Source organism: Columba livia, chromosome 11, assembly GCF_036013475.1.
Source record: "Columba livia isolate bColLiv1 breed racing homer chromosome 11, bColLiv1.pat.W.v2, whole genome shotgun sequence".
Lineage (NCBI taxonomy): Eukaryota > Metazoa > Chordata > Aves > Columbiformes > Columbidae > Columba > Columba livia.
The window spans coordinates 10,140,569-10,153,043 of record NC_088612.1 but is presented as its reverse complement, the minus strand read 5'-3'; the positions used below and the strand labels follow the sequence as shown (position 1 = coordinate 10,153,043).

At 42.3% G+C, this 12,475-nt stretch overlaps 1 protein-coding gene across 1 annotated transcript in view; it reads right to left on the bottom strand.

The window, feature by feature from the left end:
- ALDH1A3 (aldehyde dehydrogenase 1 family member A3) overlaps positions 1–12,475 on the bottom strand; it is a 34,638-nt gene that overhangs the window by 6,234 nt on the left and 15,929 nt on the right. Inside the window, exons 7-10 of the mRNA XM_065076717.1 lie at positions 10,774–10,887; positions 7,660–7,762; positions 6,806–6,990; positions 1,365–1,529 (exon numbers count right to left, since the gene is read on the bottom strand). Of these exons, the coding sequence (XP_064932789.1) occupies positions 1,365–1,529; positions 6,806–6,990; positions 7,660–7,762; positions 10,774–10,887 (567 nt within the window). The remainder of the gene's footprint in view (positions 1–1,364; positions 1,530–6,805; positions 6,991–7,659; positions 7,763–10,773; positions 10,888–12,475) is intronic.

Below are 12,475 nucleotides of genomic sequence, written 5' to 3'. Positions count from 1 at the left end.
ATGCCCAGTCTGACTGATATCTTTCACAGGTTCCTTAGAGATTCTGTGGCAGATCTGACACATCTCAATGTTTTGCCAGGAGTGAACAGTAAGAAGCCCCATAAAAAGCGTTAGATTAAACTGTAAGATACAAGTGCCAGTTAGACTTTGGCAACTACTTATTTTCCATTGGGGAACATGACAAAAAGTAGATTAACTTGTATTTCAAAGGAATATCACAGTATCTAATCACATGCAGCTTGTTCCATTTTTCTGCATATGAATAATGAAAGCCAGGGTGTTAGATCTGTGCTTTGCTGGCTCTGACCATGTTTTCATATAGGAAAAAAAAATGGTCAGCCTCAGGAGATTTCACCATGAGAACAGAATTTAGGATTATTTCAGATGTTAAGGCTACTTGAAAAAAGTTCTTCAGCAGCAGCATAGCAAGGCTATTCCTTCCCTCCTCACCAGCTTCATGTCCCAGAGCTCTTGTCCCATCTTTCTGCAATAAAGCAAATCCTTTTCACAAAGTAGTGGAGGAAGAACACACATTATCCTCTGCTCTGCCACTTTGAATCAGCGTGTGCCATAGCTGAGCAATTTCAAGTCCACTCAGTAGGAGGTGCATAAGAGCCAATGGCTCGTACAACCATCTGTCCGTGTACAGTGGGAGAGCTTAAATCTGTCTTTGGAAAACTTTCAAACTTCAGGGCAAAAAATACATAGAATTGCTCCAGCCTGCCACGGTTTCAGTTATTTTTATTATATTTATAATTATATTTGTAAGCATATGTATTTTAATTAAAGGATTCAGACAGAAACCCTTCCATCACGGCTATTTCTTATTCAGAACCAGCATTTAGAGCAGTTGTATCTAGGTATGGTGTGTGCTTGTATTTTGCATTATATCAAGTTCTCCTGAAGTGAGACCCAAAAGCTTTAGGGTAGTATTATCTATTATGTTTTTATCTGAGTTTGTTATTTTCTAGTGAGTACACTCACAGGGCTACTTCCCTTTTGGAAAAACAAACAAAATGGAGGAAAGCAGCAAAGCATTAGAAAGGGCTGGCAGACAGCTATTAATTGCACAAAAATTGTTGCTAAAACATTTTGGCAGTGTTTTTGCCTATTCTGCTCTCCTCCCTTTCCTCTTACAATTCCCCTCTGCCATGCACATACACTCGAAATTGAAGCTCACCTTGCAGACACGTCATTAGTAGGATGGATTTCAGCATTAGGCAGTTACTAGGACACTTAAGTAAGTGAAATAAGTGAAATTTCTTTTCCTCTCTCAGGTTTTCCTTCTAACCATGACAATACATATTTTCTTTCCCATTTAGAGCAGTAAATGCACATAAAGGTTCAGGTGACTTGTACGGTACCTCTTCCTTGGCTATACGCATGTTGTCAGTGACCTCCGAAAACACAGTGGGTTTTATAAACAGGCCTCTATCTTCAATGGCAAGACCCCCACACTCCAGCTTAGCCCCTTCTTTCTTCCCACTTTCTATCAGCTCCAGGATTTTATCAAACTGGTTTTGGTCAATCTGTCAGACACAAAAGGAAAAGAAACAGACAGCAGCAGCTTTATTATCACTGTTCCAGAGACTGAAGTCATGGTATGTGGCCCAGGGGTACATTTGCAGGGCACTGTCAAACCAGGTAATTTTACATCTCATTCTGTGATATGGCAGTCAGGCAATAAGTAGGGTGAAAGATGGGACATGGCCATAGCCCTGAGCCACAAAAACCAGAAGGTGGAGTTATGTGTGATAGTTTAATCTGATCTAATAGTTTGCTGCCACATGGAGGGAGTGTCCCCACTTCCCCATCCTTTGTGTCCTGGATATGCACCCCTATCACTCACTTCACTCTAGCTCTGGGACTTATTGACCCTCTCCATGCACTTATTTAGCTGAGAAGGGGCATTTTTGCTGGGCTCAGCAAGGGATCTAACCAGCAACAGAACCAGTGCAAGGGAGGGAGAGTCAGGGTTTATGGAGTATTAAGTCAACTTTGCTGTAATGTGCAGCTTCAGGCACAGTGATCTGTCCCCAGCTGGAAGAACACAGCGAGCTCTGTCTCCACCTCCTTCCGCAGATGTACAAACACTATATGAACAGCCTCAAAGATAAGCCCTATTAGTGGTGTGATTTCAGAACAACTACTGCACTGATGCCATACTTTTAAAATCAGAATCACCTGTATGGATCTTCGAGACTAGTACCATCCCAGTGTTTTTTGGTTCTCTGGACAGGGAGCCATATCTTCCTTTATAACTACCAACCTTGTCTAACTCCTCCCCACGCATGCCATATATGTGATAGCAAGTATTATTGTGTTACTAGCCCTTAAACTAGGGGTTTCAGTAGAGGTGGGGAAAGGCCCGTTCAGACACAGGTCACTGAAGTCGCACAGCCCTGCGGCCTTGCCCCAGGACTTGGAGGAGATACCACATACTCCAGAAGCACAGTGGGTCATGTGCTGGGAAGAGGTGGAGCAGCGCATAGCACTTCTGGGCAGTACTGGTCCTTCTCTTGTGCTCCACATACAGCCAGGTACTGCAGGTACTGTCAGGTTTCACACAGTCAGATATGGCTATTTGCATGATGAAAGCAATGAAACGCCTCATCACATCACACTGCAGATGGTAAAAGACTTATGGAGATATTTTTAAAAGAAGGTAAAACTAACAAAACCCTTGACAAATTAATTGAGGTGATTAAATACAATACTGGTTCAAGGCGCCCTGGCAGCCTGGGAGGTTATTCTGAGAGCCAGGTATCTCCAGGTGCTTGTGCTGTTCAATACCCCTCCCAAGGCATCTGGTTTTATTTCAGCAGGGCCAGTTGCCAGTTGGGACTTTTTACATGGAGTGTTCCACACTTGACTCCTCCAGATTACAGACTATATCCTGTCCCTAGTTAATCCTGGCCACACACAATCCAAGCTTTCATGCTTTTAGACAAATATCAAAGCTTCAGGAAGGTGTCCTTGGAGTACTTCTGGTACACAGAGAACAGCACATCTCCTGCCACACAGATGTGCATCTCATACACACTGTGGACGGTTTGTTCTCTCATCTGTTAAGATGCTACCCAAGAAAACGCTTGATACAAGCTACTGCATGAGGAAATGTGCACCCTCATGTAGGACACAGAGTGTCACATAGTAAGTATGGCAGGTGTCATACGTATTGTCTATTTGTCTTGTTGCTTAGTTGCCAAATGTAAATAATTTGAAAATATCTGCAAGTGCTTTCCATCTTGGCATGTCTGTGATCCAGACCAATCCAGTTCATCCACTTCACATCACAGAAAACAAAACAAGGATATTTATACAGCTGTAACTTGTTGCAGGGCAAACTATAGTTAGATGAAAAGACACTGGGGAAAGAAAACATTTGTAAAAATGACATGCAAGGGTGGAACTGTTTGTCATTGTAACATTGCAAGTTTTGTTTAAATTCTGTCTCCTACTCTAATATTATTTATGGTTTGAGCATTGATTTCTATTAAAAACACATGATCTGGTAAAGCAAATTCTACTGTTTGTCCACCTAACTCAAAAGAGAAGAAGGCTTCTAAGGATCACTGCAATGCTGAAAATCTGAGACCCCTAAATCTCCATATCTTGCCTCATTTAAGTCAAGACTGCAAGGAGCAGTTTTTCCTTTTCCAAACCTAGCATCTGTAATCCTGTGGAATGACCCCTCAACTGTGTCCAACACACTGTTGAGACACATACTCTTCCTACTTACATATTGTACTTTCACATTTTAATCCTAAAGTACACAAACATCTACAGTCCAAGGAAAATATTCACCGTCTTAAAAATCAAAAAGTAGGTTTGTGGCTGAATAACTTCTGGCTAGCAAGCGTCACGACACAGCCTTATTGCTTATTTTCTTCCTGTAAGTCAGGCCTTATAGTCCCCAAATCCAGGTATCTGGGGTTCTACAGTGACAAAACTAGCCTAGTCTTGTTCTAAACTAATCTTCGTCCTAGTACACAAGGATCTTAGTCTCACTTAATGCAGTCTGTTCTTCACAGTTGTATAATGCACTGGTTAACCAGTTTGCCATCTGTGCAGATTTACTTTATTCTTATGATACAGCTCACAGAAATCAAAAGTTTAAAAAATATGCCCTTGGTGTGCATTGCAGTTTGGCACTCTACTCCAAGAGTTCTGATCACTCCTCAGGTTTCTTGTGGTGTCCTTTGAATTCCAGCCAGTCAACACATTCAGACACATGTGATTTTTGGAGAAGTCTCATCAGAAGCATGCCTCATTTCTGTTTGAATTTAATACTGTTTAAATTTGACCTAATTTTGATCAAAGCAGTGCAGTTTATATCAGCATAACCCAACAGTGCAGCTGACAGTCTTTTTCCCCACACTCATGCCATGAGCATCCATGCCAGTGCACAGTCCACATCAGGGGATTGACCTGAGTAAAACCTTTCTTCCTCACTTCTAAAAAGCCTGGATTAGACCAAAGTAAGCCAGTTCCCCAGTCTAATTCATCTGTGCCATGCAACATAGGAATAAGCAGCTGCAGACAGAACCACTGTTCCAGTACTAGCTTACATCAATTAGTTTACATCAAGTTCTCGTGGAAGAGTTTTGTCTGTCACCCCATGCTGTCCTGTTCCAGGCTGTCTCTGCAGCTACTCAGAGCACTGTGCTCAGCCTTGGTGCAGCTTGTTTCCATGGAGTGCTAGCTCTAAGTCAGGACTGCAGAAACTCTCCTCTTTTACACTTTCTGAACTCTCTGTAAGTTGCAGGTCTTGTTGTCTGGCTACAAGGACTTGGAGCTGATGTAGGACCAAAAAGATCATGGACTCCAACTCCTTCCACTGTTGGTTCTAAGTCAGTGATCATCCCAGGACGGGATCCATGCAGCAGCATGTGGCCATTTTTGTAACGCTGTTGTGTATGTTCACCATGACCCACATAGAAGGAGAATGAAAGCAATGACCTGGATCTGAAGCAACTGAGGCCTGACAGAGATGAAGGATAGGAGGAAGAAAGATTACTTTTCAGGTTACTTCAGGAAAGAGGAAAAATTTGATCTGGAAGCTTTACATTTGAATGCTGACTTGCAGCCAGGTGTTAATTTTCGCTACATTTGTAGGCATTTTAAGGTCTTGTGACACTGCATAATTTCTTCTGCTTGAATTTCTGTGTGTTGCGTCTTACAGCACAGGCTCCAGAAAGCAAGCAACCATAGCTGCAGAGGAAGTTATTGTTCCTTTGCACTGGCAGCCACATGAAACCTTTGGGATTAAGAGTTTCCTTTCACTCTCTCAACACTTTCCCATCTTGGGCTTGACAGTTGCATGCAGAGAAATTCAGGGGTGTGTGTGTCTGTGCTCTCTCTCGTAGCTACAAGTTTAACAGCTAAGCCAGAACAAGCAAAGAGGATCGATGGGCCATATTTAAAATCTGACCAGATGCTGCTGTTCCTTACTGTTACCCTTAATTATAGCTCTGTATGCAAAGAGTCTCCATTAAGCTACAACTGTGATGCCAGAGCACTGGGAATTGTTCTGACAGCCTGGCAAGAGCTGGGAGCATGGATGAACTGAAACAAGCAGCCTAGTCCTACATGTTCTGCTCACTGCAGGGTGTTTCACCCTTTAAAATCTCATGACTACACCTGTGATTTCAGGGGCTGTTCTCATGAAATCAGTGTTTCTTTGTCAGAGCAGCCAGATAAAAATGGTCCTGGTGGGACTAACTATAAATGCAGCTCACTTACTGCTACTGCTGGATAAAATTTAGGATCATGTTATGTTAAAACAAACATACCCAAAAAGCTGACAGCCCTTTACAGAAGGTAAGAGCAGACCCTGAAACAATTTGAGGGTCAGCTCATCTCTGCTGAAGCAAGTTCCAGCATGGGATTTTTTTCCAAAGATTGCTGAGCAGTCTGAAATAGCTTTCTAGGCAAGTTACAGGGATAGATGCAGCTCCAGTATGAACAAGTGATGTACATCATCTTATTCCCCATGCATGAGGACATGCAATGAGGTTTTGCCATATATGAATCATATGTAAATGGGCCTAGATCCAGACAAGGAGAGACAGATGTCACCAGTCACCCCTTCTCTGAGGGATCCTATATAACATCAAGAAAAACAAACCTCACAGTGCAGTACTGAGAACAGGAGGCCTAGGCTACAGATTTCTGGGATTTTCCCTTTATTTTTGGTAGCAAACAGTGGCCCTATTAGAAAATATGACCCAAGGATCATTTTCCTCCAGAGCTCTCCACCACAGCTCAGACGGCTTCAGAAGGAAAAAATAAGAGGAAAGCTCTGGAAGCATTGACAAGGCTGATCGTGACAGCAGCTTGGCCTGGTTCTTCCTTCTAATTCAGCTGAAACCTCTCCAAAGGATCAGGAAGGGGACAGAGGAGCAGAGGGAAAGTGGGGGCTCAGGAGTCCCTGGGCTCTAACTACTTGTCATCACCAACACAGCCAAGTATCTGAATGGCTGTTGCTGCAGCTGCACTCCTTCGTGCGTTGCTATTGCTCCCTTCGATGTGCTTTGTATTACTGTACCAGGGAGACAGCCCCTTCCATAAAGCTGGATAAGAAGTGAATTAAATACATTTGTGTTTAAAAAAATTACAACATAACATTTCAACAGTTGTGATTAATTGGTATTTGAAATAGAGAGAAAAATAAAGCCATAATACATTACTCACCCCTCGGCGCTTCTGCTGGGACCATATTAGCAAGGATAATATTTACACAAGGACAATTAAACAAAAACACAGTGAAAAACCAAACAACTGTTCTCAAGCACACAGTTACCTGGGGCCCTTGTTCAGTTCTGGCATCAAAAGGATCTCCAACGAGTCGCTTCTTGGCAAACTCCACGCTGCGTTTGACAAACTCTGGATATATCTGCTCCTCCACAAACACTCGCGAGGCAGCCGTGCAGCACTGCCCTTGGTTGAAGAACACGCCTTGATGGGCACATTCCACTGCCAAATCCACTGCAACACGGCCCAGGAGGGAAAAGCATTACCACACGCACAGTTTCAGCCTTACAGTGTTTCCAGACTTGTTTTTTCCTTTCCCTTTTGAAAGCCTTCTTGAAAAATATGCTGACAAGGGTCCACACCCATTGCAGGCACTCAACAAGCCCTCATACTGCACCCAAACCAGATCTCTTATTATTTCTACCACCCTTCCTGCCTTTTGTCTCAAGGTCTAGTTTGCTGTAGCCCTCGATACTTTCTTCTACAAAGACTCACTGAGGGCAGTGACCAGTTTTTCTCGCAGTGGGAATTTAGACATGGATTCCTAGATACTGTGCGTTGGTTCCTGAAAACTAGTTTCAGCAGTGATTGTTTCAAAAGCAACATGCCCTTCTGTGGGACAGCTGGGTCAGAGCAGGTCCTTGCAATGCTCACTGTTAGCAGATGGCACAAGTTCCTCCAGCTTTCAACTTCCACCATGCTGTGCAGAAGAGTGGAAAGAATTTTCCCCAAGCCACATAAGATTATCCAGCCACTTTGGGTGGTCACAGGTTATACACATCTCCTAGCGCTACTCACTAATGCAACAAAATCACAACAGGACATGCAAAATGAGTCCAGTAGAGACACACAGGAGCACCACATGGCGTTTTACAGCAAATAAACACAGCAGCCAATACTTACAGTCTGCATCCGCACACACAATGCAGGGGTTTTTCCCTCCAAGCTCTAGTGTCACCCTTTTGAGGTTGCTTTTCGAAGCAGCTTCCTTGATCAGTTTTCCAACCTGTAGCATTGAGACACAAAGAGGACATGGGCTCTTTCCCTTGAAAGTCTTAACTCGGCATGTCAAGTATGATGCTGAGAAGGATAGAAGAGCCTGCTGGGTGGCTGCAGCAGGTGGAAGTCAGGAATAGCACTCTGAAATGGTTTGTTTCCTACTGCTGTGATGTGTTGGGGCAAAACCAGCCCCAGAATTAAGGTTTGGTTTAGGCAGATCTGAAAAGATGGACTGTGTGAGAGAGCTACAGGAACTGCATCCTGATGTTATCTGTCACTCAGAGCTGGCTAGTGAGCAACACCAGCAATCGACAAGGGCTCCTAGATTTATGAGCTTTACTTTAAAAAATTTGGAACTCAACTTCTTAGAGTAGACCTTGCCAACACGATGATAAGAACTCCCTGTTCCTATCTGTTACCACTCACATACCAGAAAGCCATGCAGAGATTTTGACATTTAGGAGAAAACTACTTCTAGTTTAGGCTGAGCTGCTCCACACACAAGAGTAGCTGAGACATATTCCTTCCAAGGCAAAACCTGAGGATGGCAACAGAAAAACTGTCTAGCTCTGCTATGGCACTTTCTGCCCAGGAACCTGCTCTGACCATCTGGTGGAATTTATCTGGCCACCATCTTCTGAACAGAAGGATTTACTCTGCTTCCAGAATTTGATCAAATAATGTCAATCTAAGGTTTTTTCCCCCACAGAAAAATTGTTTCATATCAATCATTTTCCCCAAATTTTGACTGACTGTGCTATCTTCTTTTTATACCAGCAACAGCGAACCAGCCATTTCTCTTTCCATTTAACAAATTGAATTCCTTACAGGAAGAGCATAGATCAAGCATCAAAATGATTTAGTAATGATAGAACCAGAGTTAAAACTATTTGGGAGCTTCAATTGTTAAGGCAGGTTATTTTTCTAAGTGTGACCTTATATTTGAATTTCCTCATTTTGTAATTGGTTTTCTTGTATTCTACCTTTGCACACGGCAATCTTAACTTCATTTCTGTCCAAAAATACTGTTGACCTGGAGTGGAGCTGTGAGCAAGGAAAGCGTGGGGAAGCTGGCTGGCAGTTACAGGTCTGCATTTCTCACCGGTTGCCTTTGTAGCTCAAGCAAGACTCCTGAACCTAGCAGTGCAGATCATCTCTAGTCAATAGACACAGCAGAAATAAGTGATGAATTATGCTGCAAGATACATGTAGCTCTGCAAGAGGCATTACTACAAGTTAGCTGGACAAAGAAGATTAAGTTAATAAATGAAGAAAGAAATCTAGATGGGAGAATTCTCGTGGAGCCTAAGCTCAGTATTTTCAGGCTGGCACCGAGCTCAAGCTGGAGCTTAAAAATTAAGTCAAAATGTATTTTGAATTAGCTTTACTTCCTGGCTCAGAAACAGTAGCATTATGCTGCAAATACTGTGAAGATGCAACTGAACTCACAGATGGGTGGAGGGGGAAGAAGACACTTCTGAATTACACATGCATTAGCAAAGAATCTGTCTCCCTCGGTGTTTCCTGCACACCCATGGATTAAGAAGACAAGCAGTGTCTATAAGAATTTTTTGCCTACAGGCTCCAGCAGCTGAGATTTTCCTTCTGCCCCTAATCCACTGGATACTCCTTTTCATTAAAAGCCCAAACAGACCCATGTGGGCTGGATGAGTCTATAAACTCTATTGTTTTCACAGAGCCAGCATCTAATCTGGGCTAAAAGTTTCTGATCTAGGATTTGGAGAGAAGCATGTATCTGGGTAAACTCCTAGATTAGACCAACTCTCAAGAGAGTAAAAGTTCATTGTGAACTTTTACTTTATTGCATTTGTGTTTATTTCAGTGGTCCTCATACAGAAACAGAGGCTTAACACACCTTCTCCTATGGGATAAGCAGAGCAGTCAGTATGTACACAAAGCCACTAGATGGTACTGTTGTTAAATGCAGCAGCTTTTGAGTGTTTGCATTACCTTCACCGACAAAAAATACCATTCAAGGTAATTCATCATCATCATACAATTGGATTACACTCTGCAATTATGAGGATGGACGTAAGAATGGATTAAATCCACAAATGCACAACAAGAACAATGTTACTCAAAGAAGTGAAAGAGAAGAGACTATATTTGCCTCATCTGCACCCATTGGTGTCAGCATTTCCATTCTTTGGACACTGCCCCTCTTCAAGGGGTGCATATATATTTCAAGAAAAATCTACAGCAGTGAGTGGAAAGTCATTCACATTTCTAAGCAAGCTTTTGTCTGAGAATCTACAGCAGTGATTACTGGAGATAAATGCATTTGCATGCCACAGCCTTGCTTAATTCTGTGGACTAGGGCAAACCATGCACTTCTTTCTCCAATGTGAGTACAGAAGAGGATGGCTGTAGGTGTCTGATAGTGCAGAGGCCTTGCTTCCAGCCCTCTCCTAAGCAAGGCAGCCGTAGCTATTTACAGGAAGAAAAGTGAAGAGAAGGCGCTTTACTGTGCAGGTCTCGAATGTTAATCCCATCCACGTCAGCAGGGGAAGCCTCAGGCATGGGGCCATTTTTTTATTTAAGTCCTAGTTCCTCAGAAGTAACTAAAGCCAAGGAAGAATTGTTCAGGGCTCTGACTGACATGTTTTCCAGTTGCACACACTTGCAGGGCAGGACTGGCAGGCAAACTTGCCCAGAAGTTCCACAGGGTCAATGACATGATGTTAAGTCATGGCCACCCTCTCCTCTAGACTGTCTTGCCTCATGTTAGAGCATCTACTACTTATAGTTCTGATACAAATGTGGCAGTTTGGCAAAACCCAGTTTACAGAGACAAGGGTTTGTCACAAGCAGAAGGACCTGAATTAGACAAATCCCAAACACTTCTGAGAAATCCTGTCACATGGAATGTGATGGGAAATGGTGTTGGCAATACAGAAAGCATCAACATTTCATGGGTCCAGCCTTACATCGACGGCAGTTTTAGAAGAGAATGTAAAGAGGAACAACAGGTGTTTTTATGAGAAATTCATCACCTACCTTTGTTGATCCAGTAAAGGCAATTTTATCAATGCTGTGATGGGTAGAAATAGCAGCTCCAGCTGTGGGGCCATAGCCTGGCACAATGTTCACCACACCTGGAGGGAAACCCACCTAAAACAGAGGTTAAATATAGTTCTGTAGAGAGAGATTTTGCATGTTCTGGAGCTGATCTGCACCCTGGAAAGCTGCAGTTCAGTTCTCAGGAAGCTCTATATTCCTTGCAATTAAGAACTGTGACTTCCAGACGAGGAGCCCATACCAGATACATCACTGTTTTCCAGACTTTCCAGTAACATGGCTGCGTGCTACCAGCTGGAGTAGATGCCAATGAAAATAACAGCTATTCTTAGGAAATGCCAAGTTTCAGTGAGTTCTTGGAGAAATCCCAGTTTCAAGTCAAAAGAGAGTGAGTCTTTTGGCCAAACTTGCCCCCCACCCCCCAGCTACTGCTGTGCAGCCAGAGTCGAGGGGTAACTGAATGAAGGTTTGTTTTGAACCAAAGTTGATATTTGTGGTACTTCAGGGGCCAGAGGAATTAAGGAGTCAGTAAAACCTCACTAGATGATGGAGCTAATAAACCAGGAATACAAGAGCAGATGGTAACAGACTTATGCCAGTTTCCACCACATTTACAACCTAGATTAACCAACTACGAATTTTGCCAAAAGAGACAAATGGCAAAACTTTAGGTGAAATTCTAGTGTGAGAAGTGCAGGACTTACTGGTCTGGTTTTCCTCCCTGAAAGAAGAGTCTCAAGGATTATGCGCTTCTAGGTTAACCCTCCCCTACTACTGATCGCACAAAGTTGTTTTCCCTGCAATTTCTAACAGTGGAACTGCAGGATATTAAACGTTCACCTCATTTCTTATGGCTTTTTAATATAAAGTCTCAATAAATGCAGTTGCTCATTCCTAATAGAGAAAAGATAGAAGTAATCGCTCATGTGCTACCTTGCAAAAAATAGGAAAATATCTTATATTAATATATATTTTTACTTTTCATAAATTGGAAGGGCAGTCTGATTTCTTCTATGGATGTGACAATGATAACAGTGAGTTTAATAGAGTTTGCATCTTGGCTAATGAGTTTTCAAGAAAATACTGCACGGCAAACTGTGCAAGTAATGGTGTTTGGAGTCAGCAGCAAAGCCACAAGGAAACAAAAAAAATTGGTTTGGGTCATCCTTAGCCAAAAAGTTTTCTGTTTTTCAGCAAAAAGGAAAGCCAAAATATTTTGGTTGACACAAAATTATTTCATTGAACCTAACACATAGCTTTGCTTGTGTGTTAACATCTTCTGTATCCTCTTAAAGCTTTTTAAAAAAGAAAAATCCACTTATTCTTCTGAAAAACCACAAAGAATTTAGTTAATTTTGGGTGGAGAAAGGAACATCTTCAAATAAAGTTATTCTGCTCTAACTACACTTCTGCCTTGAAGGACAACTGTGAGAAAAAAGCATCTTAGAATTTCAGCTCAAAAAGTTAATTTCACCAGAACTTAATGCGTTGGGGTTTTTTTTGTGGAAATGCTTTGTCTGTATTTGGGGAACTGTATGTCAGAGTGAGAAAAGCAGTTCTGCAACAGGGCTTAAAAGTTGTGAAAACTGCACCCTGTGCTCACTCGCCTTGTGTAATCTTATTAAGTCAATTAACTGCAGGAGATGTTTAACTGGTAGTATTTTTGTACTCTTTTCCTGAT